Source organism: Miniopterus natalensis, chromosome 3, assembly GCF_054644295.1.
Source record: "Miniopterus natalensis isolate mMinNat1 chromosome 3, mMinNat1.hap1, whole genome shotgun sequence".
Lineage (NCBI taxonomy): Eukaryota > Metazoa > Chordata > Mammalia > Chiroptera > Miniopteridae > Miniopterus > Miniopterus natalensis.
In genome coordinates, this window is record NC_142083.1 from 67498523 (window position 1) to 67523518 (window position 24996).

At 39.1% G+C, this 24996-nt stretch overlaps 1 protein-coding gene across 1 annotated transcript; it reads left to right on the top strand.

Moving 5' to 3' along the window:
• The first annotated feature begins 1320 nt into the window (after positions 1-1320).
• FTMT (ferritin mitochondrial) lies at positions 1321-2016 on the top strand. The gene has a single exon (XM_087815088.1). The coding sequence runs from the start codon at positions 1321-1323 to the stop codon at positions 2014-2016; it is 696 nt and encodes a 231-aa protein (XP_087671214.1).
• The last annotated feature ends 22980 nt before the right edge of the window (positions 2017-24996 follow it).

Consider the following 24996-nt stretch of genomic DNA (forward strand, 5'->3'; position numbering starts at 1 on the left):
ACCACTATAAAGCCAATAAAGATGCATGTTTCCTTTTGGGTGTCTGTGATATATGTGTGTTTTTATCTGTAAGAATTGCCATGAACATTTTAACAATGGTTCTCTCTGAGTAGAGGAAGAATTGGGATGTTTTGAATTTTCTTCTGTGAGTTAATCCTCATTTTCTCAACAAACTGAAAATATATATTCTTTTAAAGTTAAATGCTATTTTATATTTTTTAAATTTTTGTTTTTATATGTTCGTAATCCTCACCCAAGGATGTGTTTTCATCGCTTTTTAGAAAGAGAGGAAGGGAGAGAGAAGCAGTGAAGAGTTGTTTTCCATATGCGCCCTGACCAGGGATCAAACCTGCACCTAGATATGCGCCCCGACCAGGGATCAAACTCACAACCTTTTGTTGTAGGAGAGGATGCTCCAGCTGACTGAGCCACCAGGTCAGAGCAAGTCAAATGCTATTTTAAATTCAATTTTTTAAAATTTGCCTTCTAAAAAATACATATCTGCATTAACGAAGGCCAGGAGAGGAACCTCAAGTTCAGGTTATTTATACATTCTTCCCTCTTTCCTACTATATCTGATTTATTTGCAATGAAGATAAATTTATATTTAAAAATAAAATGAAAGCACTGTCTTACTACAGGCTCTTGAAAATCTGCCCACTATGCTGGTAATTATTTCCTTCAACTTAATTTTTAATTTTAAATCCTCACCCTAGGATATGTTTTTATTGAATTAGAGAGAGGGGGAATGGGAGAGAGGAAGGGGGGAGAGAGAGAGGGAGGGAGGGAAACATCCCTGGGTTGCCTCCCTTATGTGCCCTGACGGGGAACCCAACCTGCCTCCTTTAGGTGAACAGGACCACGCTCCAACCAGTAGCCACCAGGCCAGGGATGGTAATTGCTTCCATGCTTAAATTTGTGAAAATAATCAGAAAGTCAATTTATAAACACCCACTTCGGGAGTGGACTGTGGCCCGGCTTCCCTGGGGACAGAAGCAGCTGGGGGAGCAGGGCTTGGCTCAGGCCTTTCTTGCCCCAGGCCCCTTGCGAGCTTTTCTGACAGCATGCTTAACTTAGGGGAAATAATAAATCACAAAGGCCCGAGGGCAGAAATCTTGCGGCGAGGACAGGGGCAACGTTGAGAGAGAGGGAGTCGTGTCACCGTCGTCTGCGCCCAAACGCGCCAGGCGCGCCCCGGCCGCGTGGAACTCGGAGCCCCGGGAAGAAAAGGGGCGTGTGACGCAGTCGCAGTCGCTAGGGCCCAGTTGTGATTCACCCCGCCGCCCGCGCCGCCTCGCCGCCTCCCTGCGGCGCGAAGCCATGCTGTCCTGGCTCCTGCTCCTGGCCAAGCACAGCGGCACCTCGCTGGCGTCCGTGCGCCGCGCGCGCTGCGGCCCCTGGGCTCCCCGCCGCGCCGCCCCCCTCCGCCCGCCGGCCGCGGCCGCCTCCTCCGGGAGGCCCTCGGGGTCCGGGTGCGCCCCCCCGCGGGTGCGCCAGAACTTCCACCCGGACTCCGAGGCCGCCATCAACCGGCAGATTAACCTGGAGCTCTACGCGTCCTACGTGTACTTGTCCATGGCCTATTACTTCTCCAGGGACGACGTGGCTCTGAACAACTTCGCTCGGTATTTCCTCTGCCTGTCGCGGGAGGAGACCCAGCACGCGGAAAAGCTGATGAGGCTGCAGAACCAGCGGGGAGGCAGGATCCGCCTGCAGGACGTGAGGAAACCCGACAGGGACGACTGGGAGTGCGGGCTGAAGGCCATGGAGTGCGCTCTGCTCTTGGAAAAGAACGTGAACCAGTCGTTGCTGGAACTGCACACTCTGGCCTCGGACAGAGGTGACCCTCATTTGTGCGACTTCCTGGAAACCCACTATCTAAATGAGCAGGTCAAGTCTATCAAAGAACTAGGTGACCACGTGCACAACTTGATTAAGATGGGGGCTCCAGATTGTGGGCTGGCAGAGTACCTTTTTGACAAACATACCCTTGGAAATGAAAACAAACAGGACTAAGCCACGGGCTGACTTCCTCATCACCCCAGGGGTGCCAGGACCCAGAGTCAGCTGTCTCCTTGCTTTCTTGCCCTTAAAATGTCCTTCAACTTTTGTATACTCTTCCTCCAATAAAGTGATTTGCAGAGAAAATGGATGTAGCCCATGTTAACAAGTGCATTTTGCCCAGCAATTCTCCCAGCCAGAAAGGAAGCCCAGGATACTATGGTATAAAAAAAGACTGCAAAAAAAGCTGCTGAAAGTAGATGTAAAACTAACTTTCTCCAGTTACCAAATACATTACAAACCACGGATTCTTACTATAGTCAGTGATTTTTTCAACTCAGCAAAGTGCCTGTTATTTTCAAGATTTTATGCTAAAGCTGAAGTGGGAAAATGTGTAAGATAAATACACAAATAGTTATAACAAGATGAAGAACACAAAGTACTGTAAAAATCAGACATGCAAAATTCTACAACTTTTACTCTTTTCCAAAATATTTTCCAAGAAACAATAATGTCTGGAGATAATATTCTACAACAACTTTTACTCTTTTCCAAAATATTTTCCAAGAAACAATAATGTCTGTTTCTAAAAAGATTTTGTGATGAAATAAATTCAAGACAAGATACATAAGGTATCAGTGCTGACCTTGGAAAGTCACAGTGTATATTAATTAGCATTTTAAGGGCTCTGGGAAGACTTGTAATTAAAAATAAAACAAAACAAATCTTTGGTTATTTTTGTTTAGTTCAATGTTTCCAAACGATATCCAATCTTAGCTAGTTTTTTGTCTTTTTTTAATTTTTTTTTTTATGGTAATATATCTAGATCTGTCTGATTTCAGGCTATTCACTTAACCACTGGACTATATTGCCTTCCTTTTAACATACCAAAAAGAGTGACTACACTGCAGAAAATACCCTTCCATGACCTTTAAAATGGGGAGGGAAGAAAACATCATGGGGTAGAAAAGTCAAGAAGGGATCCAGAATGAAGGAGGCATCAGCTGGGCAGATGTTTTCTTGAGGGTATGGGAGAAGGAGGTGTGATAGCATGAGTGGGAGAATATTCTGTCAGGAGACCTTAGACTAGACTAAGAGCATTGAGTAATGTTTGGAAAGATGGGCTGGAGCAGAGTATAGATGTGAGAAGGAGGGCCTAGGCTTAATTTAATGAGCAAGGCAGTGATTTGAAGGGCTCTCAGTAGAAGAATGCTGTGCTAAGAGTCGAGCAATCAGAAGTTTAGTTGTACAGAATGAAAATCTGTAGACAACCTAAAAGTCTGTGTTAGTTTGTGTCCTCCGAGAAACAGATGTCATTAAGGGATAAGGGTGCAGGAAATGTACTAGAGCCCAGCAGGGTGTGGCGCAGCGGTTGAGCGTCGACCTACGATCCAGGAGATCAGGGTTCGATTTCAGGTCAGGGCACATGCCCGGGTTGCGGGCTGCAGCAGATAAATGACTCTCTCATCATTGATGTTTCTATCTCTTTCTCTCCCTCTCCCTTCCTTTCTCTGAAATCAATAAAGATATATTTAAAAAAAAAAAAAAAAAGAAAGAAAGAAATGTATTAGAAAAACAGAAAGGTCCATGAGAGAAAATGGGAAAAGAGCTGGAAGAAGCAGGGAGAGTCTTCAGACTCCATGCAGTCTGATTATGAGAAAAGAAAGGAAAAGTTGTGCATTGGTCTAAGGAAAGTTCTGCAAGTCTATCTGGGAGAACTCCAGCCAAAGTTGCTCATCAGAGGAATCCCAAGTCTCCATGAAATGGGCCTGCTTAAGCACATTTCCAGCGCACAGCTATTCACTGGGAATGACCCATAAGAAGTGCAACTTTGCAACAAACTGAGAGACAAATTGATTTCAGAGCACAGCAGCTGGGGTCCTTGGCAAATGGTGCTCCCTGTAGTCCCAGATCTGAGAGGCATACTCGCATGACTGCAAGAACTCAACAACATGGTTTAAATTAAAATGTTATACATGGAATACTCTGCAGTTATTAAATATGATTTTGTCAAACACATAATGTGGGCAGAAATTCACAGTTCAGTGATGAGAAAGTGTGGTTCTCTTGTGACTGCTTCTAGATTCTCAGTGAAATAAGAGGATTACATAGTGACAGTAAGAGGGGGAGGAAATTAGGAGATTTGAGATGAAAATATGTAAAATCTAGGATAATGGCTACTGGATGTTTTTGACAGCAACATAGAATACAAAATATCACTACCCAGGATGTAAATACAAGAACACACACACACACAGAATTTCAGGAGACAGTACCCTTACTTCACTTACTTTCACTTCAATTCTATTAACAAAAGGTGGATAGTGACTCACTAAATTTTCTGAAGAAATGTAATAGGATTCCTGTGCAACAAAGGAAGCCAACTTAAGGAATGTAAAGTGTGATCGATCAGCATAATTAAAAGCAAATCATTCCTGTGGCATTTTGTAGAGATTTTACTGATGATGCACTCTAAATTAGTCGCCACATTTCCCACCACTATCTATCCTCTTGCTTGATTTGTTTTTCTCTATAGCACTTATCATTATCTGATGCCTTTTTTAAAAAATATGTTTTTATTGATTTTAGAGAGAGAGGGAGAAGGGGAGAGGGAGAAACATCTATGGGAGAGAGAGACATCCATTGGCTGCCTCTGGCACGCCCCCTGCCTGGGGATCAAACTGAAACCCGGGCGTGTGCCCTGACTGGGAATTAAACCCTCGACCTTTTGGTGCATGGGATGACACTCAGCCAACTGAGCCACGCTGGCCAGGGCTGACACCTTGTATTAAATTTGCTTATACTTCTTTCTTTCCCTAGAATGTAAGCTCTATGGGACGAGGGCTTTGTTTTGTTCATTTCTGTCTCCACAGCTCTAGAGCAGTACTTATCTTTCAGTAAGTTCTCAATGAATGTAAGGGAACGAGTGAGTGAGTGAAGATATCTGGAAGCCAGTGGGATGTGCTGGTCAGCATCCATCAAAAGCTAGTATCAGATAAGTGAATCTGGTAGTTACCCATATAGAGATGCTAAGTAAAACCGTGGAGAGGCTGCACTAACGTAGAGCAGGGGGGAGAGGGGAGGGGAGGGGAGGGGGAAGGGGAGGGAGGGGAGGGGAGGGATGAGAAAGGGTTCAAATATAAAACCTTGGAAAACTGAAGGAGCTCTGTATTTAGGGTGGGTTAGATAAAGACCCCTTGACAGGATACAGAAAAGGAATATAAAAATAGCAAGACCAGGAAAACAACACTGGTCTTAGAAGCCATGAGAGGAAAGTGTTTCTACCAAATGCTGAAGGACTTAATGTGATTATAGTTGAAAGGCCACAGAGTTGGCATGGGGAAGTCACTGGTTATTTCAGAGTAGTGGCTTTAGGAGTGGGGATAGAAGGCCAGATTCATAGGGTTAAGGCAAATGAGGTGCAGAATATAGAATTCTCTTTTGAAAAGATTGTCTTTTTAAAACAATTGAAGGTGAAAAAGAATAGAGGATGGCTGGCTGTGAGTGCGTTGATAGGACAAGAAAAGAAGATAGGATAATGTAAGAAGTGATAGAAATGCTATCGTCATAACTAGCTAGGTAATATTAATATAGGGAGAAAGCAAAAGGAAGGCCAGACATTATAAGCTCAGCCATCTGGACAGCTTCCCCAGGAAGCTGCAGTTTACACTCCCCAGGGACCCAGGTCCATTCCCTATGGATCAGGTCAGCAGGGAAGGGATCACACAGAGGGAGGGGTGGGCACATGTGCAGTGAGGTCAGAGTGAAGTAGGGAAGGTGCCTCCCTGTCAGTCTAGCCTGGGGAACCATGGATGGGCTACAGGGTGGAGCCACTGCAAGCGGGCAAAATCCTGAAGGATTCATTGGTTAAGCTCCTAGTAAAAATCCCCAGACAAAAAACTTTCTTTTTCCTCTTACTTCACTCCTGCTTCCTTGTACTCACTTGCTCTGTGACCCCCACTAGCCTGCCATGTGGCCCTAGAGGCTACATGGACCAGGGCCATGCAGACCCCACACGCAATGGAGTGCAGCTGGGAATGCAAGCGAAGCTAGACAGAAGCTGGACTGCACTGTGCTTTAACGAGGAGCAAAGACTCTGGGCAGGGGCTTTCATTCTAGCCCTGTTGAAGACGAGATGGGACTTCTCCCATGGTGAGATGGAGGGAGATGGGACCTTGGAGGGGAACCCCCTTAACGTTGCATCAACAATAAAGCTTTCCAGGAGGCCTCATCCTCCCATGGGGGCCTCAGGAAATTCTTGTTCCTGCAGCATCCCAAGAACTCCACTTCCACCAGTAACAGGTGGGCACACAGAGGACACCCTATGGATAACAGAAAGACACCCCGGGGAGAATGAAGCATGAGGTAGCACAGGTAGGACCTAGAAGGATGTAGTCTTCCAACCAGCAAGTGTAAAAGAGGAAGAGTGTCGAGGACTTTCCTTTGAGGAGACGACCGCTGAGAGTGCCTCCACTGGCGGAGCTCGCACTCCAGAATAAAGTAGCAAATGAGATCATCTACTAAGATACGGCTACCTCCATGTAGAAATATTTTAATTAATTTCATTTATCAGATATTTATACAAAAATGGTAACTATAAGTTATTGTACAGGTGGGATATAATCTTCAGTCTGTCTAATGTTTAAAACAAAGACGAGCTTTCACAGATTAAAAAGCATGTACCTGGCATTGAAATCTTGGCTCTAAACAAAAACCTGGTATAGAAAAAGGAACAACTCCAACCCCCTAAATATTCTGAAAGATTGTGTACTCTTGAACACAAGCACCCAGGAATGCCAACATCCAAGGCCTTTAGACTTGCAGAAAAATATAGCATATTCCTATCCTTACTAGCAGTTCTTGAAAATCATCATCCTTCACATTCAATTGTTTCTCGTGTTTTGAACAGTTCATTTAAAAAGGGGTGGGGGAGATAGGGAGAGGGGGGGAGAAACATAATTTCTTATGGAGGGCAAGAAAGTTCACTTGACTTTTTAAAAAATTGAAATTTACCTTGAAGCCTTCCACTGTTTACAACACTGTAACAAAGAAAGGTGAGCCGTAGGCATGTGGAAAAAAGGGAGCAATGCAGGCTGCTTCAGGGGGCACTCTTCATCCACTCCCCCTAAGAGAGGCATTCGGGAAGCAGACAACTAGAAAACATGCACAACTGCTAACCAGAACTGAAAAGGGTAGCACCTATCTTACAACAGACTAGTAAACATAAACTGTCAAGCAGCACTCAGTTTATGAAATCAGAAAGGTACCCAGGCTTTGGCATATATTGTTAGCTTTCCTAAGCTTCATATTCTATTGTGAATGATTAAGACACTTAATAGGTATATTTGTTTTGAATAAATAAATGAACAAACGCTGTGTATGTGCATATGTGCACACACGCTCACACACGCGCGCACAGATGGAACTCTAATGCCCAGCAAGAAGAATGCCCTGGCAGTCCCTGAGAACAGCCCAGAGGCATGCACGCAGAGTTGGGCTCCTTCCAAGCAGCCTGGCCAATTTCCCAGTACAGATGGTGGCCAAGCAGTCTCCTGAGAGAAATACATAATGCTTTTAGACATACCTTAGTCTCTCGCAAACCCCTTGAGCACCATATTTTCACAGGCTGAATTATCAAAAAGAATTTCCAGTATCATAAAAGGCTGTTAACCTAATAAAATGTTACTGCATGACCTATACACAGATCCTAGACAGTGTAGCCCGGTCATTAAGAGCCTGCACTTGAGACTTCAGAATACCTGGGTGAGAATAGTGATTCTACCACATACCAACTGCATGATTTGGGAAAAATTTAAATTCTCAGAGACTGATTTTCCTTTGCTCTAATAACAGCCTGTGTGAAAGTTTATTGGGGGATTCGATGAGATAAAGCACATAAAATTCAGCACATTGTCTAGTACATAGCAAATGCTCAGTATTAGCTACTTAAACTTGTGTTTAAAATGGGAGGAAATTACATGTGTTTGTGAATATGCTTTTGCCTGTATATGCAAAAGACTATCTCTGGGAGGAGGATGTCAATTGCTCTCAAAGAAAAGAACCCCGTACTTGGGAAAGGGGCACTAATAAGATTTCTTCTCATTATACAGTGTTTTCTATCTCCTGAAAATGTTAACCACTTGAAATCATCACCTTTTGAAAATTCATAAAATTTAAATATAGCAAATATATAGGAGCTGATATAAATTTTACTCATGTCTAAGCAGTGCACATATGCTGCATTTTTCTATAATGTGTTCCCACATTAAATTAAGAAGTGATCCAAGTCCAAAGTTAGAGGAGGGCTCATATTTCTCTTCTTTTTATCTAGCCTAAGGCATTTCCCATAATTGTTTGTTTTGCTCTCTCCTTAAGCATTGCTTGATTATACAGACAGTCCTCAGTTCACAGTTTCAATTTGCATGAATTTTCAGTTACTAGAGTTTAGTTAAATAATAACAGTCCCTCAACAACACGGTTCAAGTCTCAGTTACTATGGCATAATTACTGTGAGTAAATTACATAAAGAACTTATTTTGCTGCCAGCTTTTAAATCCACAAAGCATTATATAAATAGCAGATGCACAATATGACCAGTCATGTCACTTCTTTAGAAGTCTGCCGATGACTGGTCACTGTGCATCTCTTATTCAGTTTTCCTTCGAACAGTAAAGCCTATAGGGGGGTGTTGCTTCCTTGTCTCTCAGTGACAAGGAGGCAACATTTTAGTGTTGAATAAAACAAAGATAGAATTGGTCAAAAGATGAAAGTGTAACAAAGTAGGGAAAAGCAATACTGCTGGAAGCGAAATTGGATATTGTTAGAATGTATTGACCTAAGGGAGCAGCTATAAGGAAAAAGATAAAGATATTCCAGAGAAGTGACACCAGCAAAGAATTCACATCAATGGAACTCTTTGAGATATTTCACAATATTGAAAGTGCAAAAGAGAATATATTGGAAGTGAATCCAAATTCTGAAATGAGTAAGACAATTCACCCAGACCAAAAAAAAAAAAAAAGATGCTGACTCCATATACTAAGTTATAAGAAGAAAAAGGCAAGTACTGTTCCAACAACACTTGAATTTTTTTCAAAGAAATAAAAATACTTTAATTCTCAATTTTCTAGTGTTTTAAATTAGTGTACTAAATAAATATTAGTTTTACTATTTTTCATTTTACTTTACATTTATAACCAACAGCAAGAGAGTGTTCAATATTTGACCAAAAAAAAAAAAAAAGAAAGAAAGAAAATCTTAAAGGCCACACAAAACTTGTAATTTTCCCCAGTGATTATTAAGATTACTTTGAGTGGTTTCAGCCCTGCACTACCATGCAAAACAGGAAGTATCTGTGTGTTCACTACAGCAGAAAAATGATTTGTCCGGTAAGAATATCATTCTAAAGATTTTTTTTCTGATCTTTGTCAGGCACTTCCTCTATTTAAATAAACACATTTGAATTACTATAGGTAGTAATACAGGAAATAATTGATTGTGAATGCAAGGGAACTAGAATTAGGGACAGTGTTCCTGTTTAAAATTTAGTAAGTAATATTAGCATTGTACTATACAATTGATAAAGTACTTTACATACATTAACATTTCTGACAACAATCCTATAATGCAGGTGTTATTTTCATCTCACGGATGAAGAAACAGAGCCTCATTAGTGACTCTAGGAATCAGTAACCACTGATTCCAAGCCAGACTTGGATTCTGAGATTTCAATGTCAGGCTCTGGGGGTTTCCACTACATCATTTTGCCTTCGTAGGAAAGGATTCAAGACCAAATCCATGCAGAGTTCCTCATCTGAGGAATTATCTACAACAGACTTCTTTTCCACTTCATGCTTAATTTTAAAGAATAAATGATATATTAATTCAATTAAAGCCACTAATGTAATGTAATGTAATGACATCACACTCTTAATTATTAGATGCATTATTAGTCACATTAATTGGCACTAAAACTGTCACAAATATCTGTAGTACCTGAGTTCAATTTCTTGATCTTCAATATTGCACTGTTATTTGTGAGCTATATATACACTACTGGATTCATATGGTCATATAAAAAAATGATTTTCCACTAATTGAGAAGCACCCACACAAAATAATTGAAGGTCCTTTATTTTCTTCTTTATTGACATGAGTTCAGGAGAGCCTGCTCATGAATGAATCAGAAATATGTTTGATAAACTTGTTTCAAGCTTTTTTTTAATGCATAAACACAAAATATATTTGAGGAATAGCTTAATAGTGTTAGAACAGACCATATTATTTCTGGCTACTCTGCATTTTGGAAGTAACAAAAGCAAGAAAGAAAGAAATGAGAACTATATATAACTGGGTAAATTCGGTGTAAAAAACCTGGAGGAATTTTAATCACACCAAACTTCTGGTTGGTAGCATGCTACTTCCGCCTGTAACTAATCTCACACGGACTGCATCCAAGGGAGTGGGCAGTTAGGAAGACGTAAGGTGCAATGCAAGCCCACCTAGAGGAAGATACTCCTGGGTGGCAGCTGGTGAAACATAATGACTTCCTGAGGAAGACAGAGAGGTCACTGTGTAACACGGGGAAACTGGTCAAGCACAGATAAGAAATGATGACTAAAATAAATGAGAACTTGAGAGGAGAGTTAGTGGGAATACAAAGAAGAATTAGGATTGTCGGGAGAGAAAAGATATAGTCAGAAACCTAATAATTGTGTTAACATGTTCCTTTCCCTCAACCCCCATGTCCAAACTGTCACCAAGGTCTGTTGATTTTTACCTCCTAAATATTTCGTGATTGTGTCCGCTCTCTGCATCTCCACCCTAGTACATGCCGCTCTCTCTCCCAGACCTCTGTACCTGCATTGTCTTCCCATATCCACTCTGCCCCATTCTGTTCTCCAACAGTGAGTTTTAAAAAACAGATGTCTGATCATGTTACTCATGATCAGACTCTTCTATGTTGTTGCATTGCAGTTGGAATAAACACAAAATTATTTAACTTGGCATAAAAGTTTCCTAGATGGTCTGCTGCACCACCATTACAACGTGGTGTCCCACCTCTCCACGGGCCGCACTGGCATTATTTTAGGCTCTAGATTCACCATGCACCCTGCTGCTGCTTTGCTCCATTTCCTTGGAAAGTGCTTACCCCTTCTTCGTCTACTTAACTCAGTGTTTAATTCTGCAACTGCTACTTACACTAGGAAGAGCTTCTGTTTGTCCCTCCATAACCACTCTACTCTCTCCACCTTTCTCCATTCTTCAAGATGCTAACCTGAAGAAACTTATTAATGGGCTTATCTACCCTGTGGTTTCATCAAGGTATTTACTCTCCCACCTCCCACCTTTCAATGTCACTGCAAGTTAGCAGCATCCTTCATGGACTGGATGCCTCCTATGAGGAAAGCAGCTCCCTCCACTCATCCCCTCTCTCTCCAGGCTCTAATAAGCCCATTGAGCTCATGCTGCCATTAGGCCTTGGATAGAAATATCCAAACCTTGCCCTAATCTCCCACCACATCTTTGTGAAAAAGCTGATTATTCTACTTGACTGTGCCTTATGTTTCTTCTCAGAACCCTGTGATCTTGTCCCTGATTCTTCAAGATGATCTCCTGATATTCATGCCCTTCTCCCAATCCATACAGTTTATAGTCTTGACTGCAACATACTGGACTAACTACATCTCCCTAAGTGTGCCTTTATTACATTCAGAACATCTACCTTAATATTCACCTGCCCCAATACCCCATCAAATTCAGAAATTTCCTTTGCCATGACCTTTGCCATCTTCAACCTAAAACCTTTGGGTTTGTGTTTGGGTAGTCATTTGAGCCCCCATAGCACTCTATCTATATCATAGCCTTTACCACTCTGTGGTTTCCTCTTTACTCATTCATTAAGGCTCTACAAGGCTCTGAATCACTGTGTGTTTATTTTCTAGTCTCCAGGGCCTAATAAGCTGCATGGCATGTGATAGCTATTCAATAAATGAATCAAACTACAAAGCTGTGTGTATAGCCTAGCTAAAGCAGTTCAGAGCCTTACTGTAATACACTAAGGCACAGCACATTACCAGCATGCTTATCTATTTACCCAAAACAATTTTTTCTCCAAATACAACATCTTAGTGAGAATACAGTTATTATAGCCGTAATACTGCAGTAAGTGTACAGGATGATGTAACCTCCTTCATCAGCCACTTAATCCTTCTTAAAATAAAATTCTTTATGCTTACTTCTCAGTCTTACTTTACTGAGAAGTATATCCCATGTCTTCAAAGAAAATCAAGTACATTGAAAAGTAAGGATGACCCAGAAAACTTGGTCAAAGGTTTTGGAGGGCTTTTCCAGGTAAAACATGATGAATTTTTTATAGTATTGCTACTCCCATAGCACTTGTATTGATGCCCATTAACCACTTGCTTAAATGCTTTTATTGAAGTTATTTTTCTCTTTTCCTGTGTGGCTCCCTTTTTCTCTCTCCTCCTCCATTTCAAACACATTGTCCTTCGCCCAGTTTTTTAAAGTATGTCGTGGTGTGACAACTATATTTCCTTACCCCTCTCAGGACTGAAGTGTTATCCCTTCAGCTGTTGGGAATGTGGACAGTTGATGGCCCATAGCTGAACCCTCCCTTCTAAGGACTACCCTCAGCTAGAGAGAGCTACAGCCACAACACACACCCCCTCCTGGAAACAACCCACATCCAAGGACTAGTCAATGAAGAGCACTGGGTGGAGAGGGTGCAAAACAGAGAGGGGAGGGCACAGAGGCCCTCTTCCTCCAGTTTGGAATGGCCATGCAGGAACATTCCAGCTCCAGGGATCCCCATGGATCAGCTGAGCCATTGCTGTGATGGCATTACAGCCCCACCCCTCCTGCAGCTCAATCTACTCTCCTTTGTTTCCCTTTAAGGGTAGATCTCAGGAGCACTCCCCCATAAACTCCCTATATGCCCATCTTTATTTTCAGGGTCTGCTTTCCAGGGAACTTGACTATGAGAGCCCTCAAGAAGGATCCCATGTTGGTAAACTAGTATGAATTCTCCCATGACTGTTTAATCATAAGCAAACATATATAGGCATATACATGTGAATATGTATCATAAATATATATGATTTTTCTGTTTTTAAAATGGATTCTTATTATAAATTCTTTATTTTTTTTCCATTCTACAATACATAGTATAAATTCCTCTGTGTAATATGTATAACTTCATAGTTTTAGTTTATCTTTTAGCTGCTGAGTAATATTACAAAATGTAGACACATCATAATGTATTTAATCATTCGTCTTTTAAAGGTCATTCATCTTGTTTACAGTATTGTTTTGTTTTTATTTGGGCTTCCATGAACAATGCTGGAGTAAATATTATATATGCCCTATTTTTATTTCTATTTCTGTATTATAGGTTTCCAAAGGTGAGACTAGGTTCAAAATGTATATTGTCATATTTATTTCCAAAATTCTATAAACTTCACATTTGGACCATTAATGCAGAGAATAACTTATGAATGAAGTGATTTTATATATCTCACTTTGACACATTTCTTTCTTGTCCTCACATCTTTTATAAACTTTCATTTTCAAGATGAAAATATTAAAAAAGTTTTCAAAAATACTCTTTAACAACTCATGGCCTAGAAGAGATAGAGAGAACATAAAAATATCACCCGGCCGGGTGTGGCTCAGTGGTTAAGCGTCGACCTAGGATCCAGGCGATCAGGGTTCGATTCCTGGTCAGGGCACATGCCCGGGTTGCGGGCTGCTGCTGATCAATGACTCTCTCATCATTGATGTTTCTATCTCTCTCTCTCCCTCTCCTTTCCTCTCTCTGAAATCAATAAAGATATATTAAAGAAAAATATCTTTTAAAAGCAAAGTGCTACTTTCAATTGTAGAACAAGTTTAACTTTTTTTTTTAACTCTTTTCTTAACTCCATAGTTAAGAAGTTATTATTAGTCTCCTTGATTTTTTTCTAAAACAATATTTTAAATTTAGACTCTTAAAAACAATAGAATGCCTCTTTCCCCTCAAGATTTGGTATAAGAAAGTCTCAATATTTGTTCAGAAGTCAGAAATTGATATGGAAAGAAGGTGGGAGATTTCTTAGCATCCTTGGAGTCGGTGTTGGTTTTTGAAAGCAGAAAACAATGGTGTTCAATTCAGAAAACAACATATGACTTACCATTTTCAAATCTTAAATGCAGTCAAGTGCAAGATTAAGTAGATGTTACCAACCCTGATTTTAAAAGCAAACATGATAATTTTAAAAACATAATAAATCTTAAGTTCTTAAATGGATCTCTGATGACATAAAATAAAATGTACATCACACACGGTTCAGCTACTATGTCATTTGAAAATTTGTTGTGGTTTGCATGGAAAACAGTTTTCCTCTCTGTTTTAGCTAAATTAGAAGTTAATGAACTGAGTGTTCCAGTGTAGCATTAACATAAATAAATACAAATCTACGACAAAGAGAGTTAATCAAATTGAGTTGAACAATACATTTTCCCAAGTACATTTTGCACAAAATCACAGGCCGAGGAGTAATTGTTTTTATGCATGGGCACTTGGCATTTTCAACATAAAGACATTTTTGCAAAGTAAAGTCAATTCTTATTTTTTGTAAGCACAGCCTATTTGTTGCTAATGTTAGGACACCATCTTGTGGATGAGGCATCTAATTTAAAATTTTTTTTGAAATCACATAGCAAAAGATAAAAATGTTCTAAGTATCACAGAAATTAATCAATATCATCACCTTTATTTTATTAGCATATCTACTTCAGGGTAAGTAAGGTTAGGAAAAGAACTGAATAATTTCCATCAAAAGAGCCTTTTTCTCATTGTGCATCAGCAACAAACCAAATGTTATATTCTGAAATAGTTATATGTTAGAAAAGCCCTTTTAATAATTTTTTTACAAAGAATTCATGAAATCTATATTAGTACAGGTAACCTGTTACTTATCACTATAATATAGTGCTGAATACTTTTTAGATGTAAGTTTATTGCTCATGCATATGATCAATATTCATAAGAATATTTTAGGTATATGAGAATCTCAAGTATCATATAGGTTTTCTCTTCAAAAAGTATTAATAACTCCATTAGCCTAACTACATATCTGAAATAAAAAAGGTTTTAATACTTATGAGATTATTATACAATTGGGCTTTATAAAACACAGGTAGATTATCAGAGAGACTGTATAAGTCTCTATAGGCCTGGGCTCTAATCCTGCCTCTGGGACCAGCCAGCCACCCATCTTGGACAAATTAATTCACTTTTTATGTCTTCGTTACCGCAGCTGTTAAAAGAAATAATTGCAGGTTATCCAGAGAATTCTTGCAAAGATATAAAGTAGTATGGGTGAAATTTCTGCTTCTACTGTGATACAGGAAATGAAAAGAGAAATAGATCTGATTTTATGCCAGATCCTTGTTCTAATCCCTGACCTCTGAAACAACTGTGATTTTTCTTTTCTTTTTTTGGAATTTTTAAAATTCCAAGGATCATCCTTATATCCTTCCAACACACTTTCCTCTTTTGCTCTTAGTAAACTATTTTAAGCTGGGTTCTGTTGCTTGCAGTAAAGCATCGTGGCTAACACACCAGCCAAGTAATTCTGGGAAAGTTATTACACCCACTTTATGAAGGAGAGATTAAAACTATGAGTTTTGATCAAACTAGTGTGGGTCTGAATTCTGGCATCTTCGCTTACCAATTGTGCTACTCTGGGTGAGTCAAGGAGCTTTCTCTATCTTGGTTTTCTCATTTTCCTCGCTGAGTTCTGAAGAGTGCGTGTGAGGCATTTATCACAGCGACTGGGCAGTGTCAAATGGGGTATGGCAGAAAATGATAGTTTATCATAATTATTATAAATGGATGCAATTTAATTTGTCCGCCCAAACTTGAAAATAGACCAGAATGTGAAATATTCATCATTCATGATATTTGTAAAAGAAATAACGCCATTCTGCACTGATGCCCACAAAACATCCCATCAGAAGAAGACTTAAATGGTACTTTCATGAAGTCTGAGTGGATGTCCTCTACATGACTGAAGCTTAAAAACAAGCTGTAATTTCCCAACTGCACCACAGTACACAGGAAACAATACATTCGACTCCTCAAAAGACTTAAATATTCACAGACTGTTAGTCTATGATGAAAATAATTTATGAGAATCTTTGACTTGCAAAGGTGACTTGCCTTCCCCATCATGGATTTGAGGCTGTTGGAGTTAATGTGGTAAGTCAAGGTTCAGCAGGCTGTTTAAACAGCTTCATCACGGGTGTCTTGGTGAAGGGCCTAGAGAAATATAGAAGATAGCTCTTAGTCTGTCTCTAATCCTCTAAAAAGAAGGAAAAAAAAGTCAATTGTCTGTTTTAGAAATGTGATCATTTACTGTTTTCGACCATACATAAGACTATAGGTTTATTGAACTCAAAATTGAGTTAACTAAAACAAAATCATTTCACAAGGGACAAAAAAAGTCAACCTGCCCCTCCCCCACACCCTTTTTTCTAATTCAAATCCTAAATTCCCTTTAGGGACCAGCTCAGTTCTTAGCATTTCCTTGAAGTATTGTTTATCCATCATAACCGTAGATGACTGTGCTGATACTTGCCAAAGACAAACCAAGGCAGCCCAAGCAGGCTAAAAGCCTAGATTACAGCAGGTCCAAAGTTTTGAAATATGAATTTAGCCTTCATCTCAGAGGGAGGAAATCTAGTGTGGTGGGGTTTTTTTATGCTCATATAAATATAAACCTCTTTTTTCATATCCAGACTAAAGGATTTATTACATGCCTAATATTCAAACTCATTTGGATTGTCTTCCTTTCACATTTTTCTCACCAATTATAACTGGATCACATTAGTCACACTCAAAATAGTTGAAGGTAACATTCAGAGATATAGTCCAAATTTTGTTGGACTCATCCAATAACCTGAATGAGCAATCTCTCGGGAGGCAATTAAGGGGCTTAAACATTAGATAAAATACTCTTTTCCAGTAGACTGCAGTCTTTCATTTATCATTCATTTTCAGAATTTCAGTTTCCATGAATGCTGATTTTAGGTGATTGCCAACTGATTGCTCAGGGTTGATAGCAGAGCCTGTAGTTGCCCTCCACACCTTACATAACACCTGCTTAGATGAATAGTGGTTAAATGTGGTGTTCATTTTGAAATTTTTAGTTGTAGAGGTTGAATATGTCATTAGAAAGGGTTGTGTATGAAGTCACACGTGGAAATCCAAGGTCACTTGTAGCTTGGCTGCTTGGATATCCAGCCCTTAATCTAATTCTTCTAAAAATGTTACCTCCTGCTATGCCTTGTAAATTGACCCAGACCAAAGACTTTGACGTTCTCAAAATAACTAGGTGAAGTGGTAGCTGTTTCAAGATCATCTCTGTATGCCACATACCCTCTGGTACTGATAAAATCCTCTTGAAGCAGTTATTTGAAAAATCCATGATATATCCTGTTGCATGTCATCCTTACCCTTAAACATCATTAGCCTAGTGTGTTAGTACAATGTCATGCTATAATAGGCACTTAATGTGGAGTTCAAAATGATTTTCTCTGAATCTATTCTATTGCTTTCATGGCAATCTTAGGTTTCGTTCTTCCTGTGATAAAACACCTTCATACTATACCTCTTGGCAAAAGAGTCATGCTTCAGTAAGTCATATTTTAAGGTACTTCCTAATATATATCTTTAAATAATTTCAAATATTAGCATTTTTTTGCTGCTTGGTTATGTTAATATTTTTAAAGTATACTTTTATATACTCACACTATGCACTTAATAACTTTTTTATTGAAATCAATAGTGCATTCTATCATGAGCTGATTCATTGGCAGCAAAGATATGAGAGAAATATTCTGCATATTACAGTACTGCTTTCAATTGAATCCAGATTGATCCAGTGTATTTATATTAAGAATTCTACATTGAAAGTAATGGAGCTGAGCCTGGGTTATGGATGCTCCATTGGTTTCTAAGAAGTCCAGTCATAAAACTTATTGTATTTGGCATCAGGGGCCTCTTTCATCTCCCACCTCCCAACAACATGTGCACTGTCCTTTAACCCAAGACAGTTCAGTATCTTTTCTTGTTCTCATGGAATATTTCTGAAATGTATTGCACAGGAAGCTGAGGTTTGATCAAGGGTACTAGATGATTATTTTTATAAACAGTAGTTAAAATTAAAAAGAGTGAGGACTGCTTTAAGGTAGGTATTAGAAATCTCTTTTTAAACAAGAACTGCATATATTTAAAATGTTACAATGCTGTTAAGAAAAAATATTTTGAAAAAATGTGTTGAATTTTAAAGTAACGATAAGAAATATCAAATCTTATTAATAATTAAATAATTCATGGTTACAGAATATTTTAGACTATAATAGGCACAGATATAATTTGTATTAAAAGTACTTTCTTCATTTTTAGGCATCAGTAAACATTACCTGAATTAGCCATAATTAATTTTAATCCAATCTAAATTTAGAGGTTTAGGAAATATCCATACTGTGTTTAAGATACTAAGATTTTTAAAAACCTTGTTGCAGTTTAGTAACTATAAACAGATATATTACATCTTGCTATTCCTCTCAAGTCAAACAGAAATAAAGTAAATGTGGTCCCTTGGCTAGAGAGAGGATTTTGGATTCTGATTACATTAGGCAAGCAGCCCAATTCTGACCAAACTTTAAATGAGAATCCTCAAAGAAGAGGTCTCATAGGAAAATAATAACTTTAGAGATTCCTGTATTGTCAGAAATTGGGATGAGTTTGTCTCAATGTATACTGGACCCAAATAACATCAGCCAGTGAGGAAGAGATGGCTACTTAGAGCAGAGGCTAAGTACAGTTGACAGCATTGCTTTTGCTTGCCCAATATCCATTCCAACTTCTTTTGTATGCAGCACTACTGTTTTGTTTGGAGGATTATTCTGTTCCCACTGATTGTGGTCTTGGCAGGATGTCAATTAAGGAGCCCTGCCTTGCCCTGTCCAAAGGGAAGGGGAAAACATACATCAATCTAGATCAATCAAACACACACACTTACTCTTAGGAATTTAACCCTCTCAGATAGTGAGCTCTGGGTTGTGAAGGAAGAAAAGTGGTGGAGCTGATTTATCCCCATGGTGATAACTCCCGGAACAGTCGATCGGTTCCTGCTGCCTTTAGCCTCAGAAACGCCTTTTCTAAGACATGGTCCTATTGCTTTTTTCTGTCTATATGTGAGATACTTCCATATTCTTCCAATAAATATATCTTTGTCTCACTCTTACATTAGCTTAAATATGTTTCTGTTACTTTTAAGAAAATGTCCCGAGTGTTACACTGAGATGCTGCTTGAGTCAAGAACTGGCCTCAAAGTAGAGGGAAGGGATGCTAGGAGCCAAAGTCAGTGTTCCAAGAGCAAAATCAAAGTGATGAGGCCACATCAGTATTGGTTCTGCCAAGGCTTGACATCAAAGGATGTTCACTCCAGGAAGGAAAGAAGAAAAAAAAAAAAAGCACAATGGAAGGAGAACAAACAGCAGGACCTACACTTTTATATGAGCAATTGTGTTGTCACTGTGGAACAATCAATCCTTTCAAAATAGGATGGTGAGGAACAAGGATGTTGGGAGCAGACCCCTAGCCAGAGGAAGAGATCAGCAGAATATTACTGACCTCAGGGTCTGAGTTCAGAACAAAGGACCAAAGAAGGAACTGGAGGTTGTCTGTAGCTCAGGGCCAACCTGGTGGCCAGGCCTCATCCTGGCATAGCTGACCCTGGATTCAGGTTAACGGGACTGATTCCAGACTCTGCTGAGACCAACACCATTAACAGTCAGGAGTGGCCCAAAGACCGGGCAACGGTGCACTTGGTGTGCAGATCTTCTAGCTGGGGCTGGGAGGAGCAGGTCATAACAGGATAAAGATGGTTTGTTAAAGGAGAAAGCCAGTGATGAACTGTGTCTTGAACTGAAAAATGGTTTAAATATATAATCTACCAAGATATTTTCCCAAGTAACTACCTTTGTGTATTTGAATACACCCTTGGGTTTCTATGTCTTTGGGTTGTCCCTTCCTTTACTCTTCCTTGGTAGGATTGTTTTTTATATCTTAGATCTAGCTCAAATGCCATTTAAAGTCTAGGGAGAATTCTTGGCTCTACGAATGGGTTTATGATATTTTTACATAATTCTAATTTGAGTTAAGTGTTTATCCCTCCTACAGGAAGGCATGAACAGTTTCTAATTAATCTATGGATCTGTGCACTGTGCCCTGCACGTCGCAGGCATGCAGGGAATAGCTGCTGAGTGAATGAATGCCAAGTTCGTGGAAAAGTGTAGCTCTCTCTCTGGCTGAAATTATTTAGATCTCTCTTTAATGTTTTAAGTATTCATGAAAAATGCTTCAGCTGGAAATTAAACTTCATTAGCATCTGAGACACTGTGCTCTCCTTTACATGCAAAATTAAATCTACTACTGATGGACATAAAAATCTCCCCAAAATGAGGAGAGAGGAAAGAAAACGCAGAGAAGTGGAAGGGAGAGGAAGTATAAGTCTCAAAGCTCAGCTATGGAAATATATTTCCATATTCCTTAGGTACTCCTCTCTGGTGTGTAAATGGAGTATAACAACATGGCACTCTACTTGGTATTTGGGAAATTTGAATAACAAGCATATCAGTTGCAATGAAAAAGAAAATATACTTAGGTGCTCTGAACCAGGCTATGGGAGAGGGGAGTCTATAGATTCTCCGGGGTTAACTTATCACTCTGTTTCATTCAGATGGCTCTTCATTCCAGATCAAAGGCTTGAAAAGTACTTTTCTTCTCTGATACCTGAAACTCCAGCTTTCAATGCCCATAGTCATAAGCATTATCTTCTTAGGAAAGAGTTCTTCCTCAACAATGAAGGATAATGGGTAGCTTGTAAGGTACATACTTGAAAGTATTCCATTTAGAAGTAACTTCTATTTAAAATACAAAATGAACAAAATAGATCCAGAGACACAGAAGCATGGAACAGGCTGATGAATCTCAGAGAGGGGAGGTGGGTCCAGGAAGAGATTAGCCACAGAACTTAAATGCATATATGCATAACCCACCATGGACACAGACAATAATATGGTGAAGGCTTGGGGGGGGGGGTGTAGGGGGAGAGAGGTGTGGGGTGAAGGGGGGCCAATGGGGAAAAAAGGGAACATATGCAATACTTTCAACAATAAAGAAGAATTTTAATAAAATAAAAATAAATAAATAAAATACATTCCAAGAGAAAAATAAAATACAAAATTAAGACTACTTTTTAAAAGAGTGATTTGTACATCATTTAACTTTTTATCTTATCCATATAGAACCAGATATATTCATAATATAAGTGAATTCAAAAATGCAATTTTAAAATAACTATGGCAGTCTATTCCTTTATAACATATATACAAGTTCAAGAGACAACAAATAAAACAGTCAAGGGAGAATTTGTTTCATCAAATTTCAGATAAACTTGATTTAAATCATTCACAGTTCTGAAAAACAAGTCAATGTGTAAAGTACATTTGTGCACCTCCGGAAGAGTGGCCTTTCAGAAGAAATCAGACCTTGCTTCCTTTTGCAAAGATAATCAGGAACATGTCCAAACAATTGTTTTCAGTGAGCTTATAAACTTTCGGAAGGTTAAAGTCTCCTATTCCTGTTTCTTTGGGGATTCTTCCTATGTCTTTAACAAGCTCAGTACAAGTTGCACCCATCAAATGTGTTGGCAGTTTACAAGACAAGTGTACCTGCAAGAAACTAGGCCTACATTTTCATCACTTATCTCACTAGACTTTGACATTATAAAACAGCAACTCATATTCTTGTATCAAATAATGCTGCTAGCTCATTTGTAAGAGTGAGAGACTTGATTCCAAAATCACAGCAATTTGAAGGGTTCCCTTTTTCAAACATCAGGACCTCAAAGCATAAATGGTATACATGAGAGCTTATACATGACAGGTAAAACTTCTTGCATAAACTGTCTTCATTTCATTAAGACTTTGTGATAATTATATCACATTAAGTACCAAAGAATGTTTCTTTCCAAAAGTTAGATCTAAAATGTAACCTGAATTGTCTAACTTTTTTGAAGAAAAGAGTGATCTTAGTTAACAGGGTCATCCTAATGATGTGGTGAAATTTCATCTAATTTATTGCTTGCATTTAAAAAATTTTTAATTTATAATGTTGAAAGTATTACAGATTTCCCCCTTTCCCCCCATTGACCCTTTCCACCCACCCCCCCCACCCCACCCCCGGCCTTCCCCACACTATTGTCTGTCCATGGGCTATGCAAGTACGCATGTAAATTCATTGGTTAATCTCTTCCTGCCTGCTGCCTCACCCTTCCCTCTGAAATACAACAGTCTGTTGCATGCTTCAATGTCAATGGATCTTTTCTGTTCTTTTTAGAAATGCAGTACACTACAAATATTCAGATGGCCCCAAATGCCATAAAGACACATGAAACAATTGACCATTCCACTTCCCCTTAAATGGAGAGAGGAAAAAAACGTTCCCAGTGCAACCAAATTGCTCTCCAAAATGCTATCCTCAGAAAGTTCCCTTCTCTCTCTTCCAGGGTTTTTTCTCTATAGTCTTCAAAATCAACATTGCTTCATTAGAGTTTAGGTTAAACTGAGAGACTCCGGCCTGGCTGTCTCTATGGAAATGCAGGCATCCAGGCCTTTGTTGGATGAGGGATGAGATAGAGAGGAGCCAGTCATCTCCATGGTACACAGGTTAAAAAGAAGTCCCTTTCTCCTAGAAAGTTAGGAAATGCTATCCAATCCCTAATTACTTTTCCACTTGCCCTGCAGCTCAGAGCAGAGTATATAATCTTCAGCCATCTTGGAGCTGAAGAGACCAGTCATTTTAGGAATCTCCCCATTCTGGGAACAGAGAGAAATAAATGGGCTCGGGAGGAAGGGTTGGGCTCTTCCACTTCAACCATTGAAACCAATGACCAGTTATGATCAGTTTCACTCTTTACTTTACTGACCACAATTCCAAAGCTCCATCCAAAGGAAGAGAATAAGAGAAAAAACAAGTGAAGGATCATGGCTGGGAGGGGAGGGAAAGGAGGGTTTTCCAGCTCCTTTGGTGTATAAGGCAGTGGAGCCTCAAGGATTCTTCAAGCAAATCAGTCCAACAAGGAGTATGGTAACAAGAGGTGATGAGAATGGCAGCATATCAAGTAAGAGGAGCCTAGTCTGCAGTTTGCAAGGCCATTTCTCACTTTCTATAAAATCCAGGGCATCATATATTGTTTGACCAGTGCAACACAATGAATTGTCAAAATTACCTGAAAACATACCTAAAATTCTGTCCCTGATACTTAGGTCTTCAGTTGTAATCAAAATTGAAATTATCTCACTTGAATAATCATGCTCTTCACATGGCAGAGTATGTAAGGAAAAAGTGTGTTTATAAACTTTATTTTGTCAAAAGGAAAAAAAATAGAATAACCCAGTTAGCAGTCTCTGTTGTTTTGTGAGCTGGTTTTAAAAGGGAACATTGATTTTTGTTTCTTCTGTCCTTGGCACAAATTTAAACGATGTGGCAGAAGTCCAGCACCTAAGTTTGGAGTTTTCCCCAAATTTATCAACAATGTTCTCCTCTCATTGGCCTGCAGCCACTCCTTCCATTCGGCCTTCAACTCCCCAAATCCACTGTTTCTCAAACTCCAGAAATGCACTGACCTCTTTCAATGAAAAAAAATCATATTGGAAGCTTCCTGGTGTTGACAAGTTATTTTTATTATTATGTTTGTTAAATATATATAAACACAAAACTAAGTGTAAACTCCTTATGCTTAAAGCTTATGCTTAGTGTTTTAATCCTACAACCAAAACAAGTTTACCAATATACACAAACAAAACTTTAAAAGAAGTAAAATTCAAACTAACAACATTAATTTAGTGTGATATTATTCTGCTGCACCTAAATGTCACTATGACACTTAACTGCTGCAGCACAGGCTTGCCATCTTAGTTCAGAATGCTTATACTATCCTGTGATACCTGATCATTCATCTTCAAACACTTCTCTCCATTAAAACTATTGTGAATTGCTCTTCAATTGCTCTTTCACTGCAATATCATTTGCCCTTTACCTGGTACAAAATGCATCGTTTATGCATTAAGTTCCGCCTCTATTCTTTTCATATTATCCCCATTTAAAAATATCTCTTCACTTAAACACATTGTTAAACACCAATGCACAGTGTTTCTCCATTGGGGCAATTTTGCCCTCCAGGGCCCATTTGGTAATATCTGGAGACAGTTTTGGTTGCTACAAGTAGGAAGAGAGGGTACCAATATCTAATCTAACAGGGGAGGTTAGGGATGCTGCTAAATATCCTCCAAGGTACAGGACATATTCCCACAACAAAGAATCATCTAGTCCAAAATGTCAGTAGTATGGAGGTTGAGAAAGCCAGCCAAGGCAAATGCCAAAAGCCAACCGTCAAACTCTATTTAGTACTTGATGGTATGTGGTTCGCTAGATGATCCAAAATATGTTTATATCAATTAACTTTAGATATTTATTTGAAATTTTTTAAAAATTAGAGGCCATTTTGTCCTTCTGAAAAATCCCTGAACCCCACTAGACCTATTATAAAAATTACAACTAAGGAACTCAGTAAGAACTACCATTTTGAAGATGTTAATTTCCTTATACAATATAAAATTCACACCCGGTGTGAATTTTGAACAATACTCTGCCCTCAAGGAGTTGATGATCTAAAAGGAAACTGATATTTGCACAGAACTAAATTATACAAAAAATTGCTTTAATCCACTACCTTATTCACAGGTTTACTTTAAAATGTGTCAGTGAACATCCCATTGTCAATGATGATGCAGAGAAAAAAGGAGCTAAAGAATTGTCATTTCCGTGTTTTTATTTGTTAAGAACTCTCTTTGTGAAGA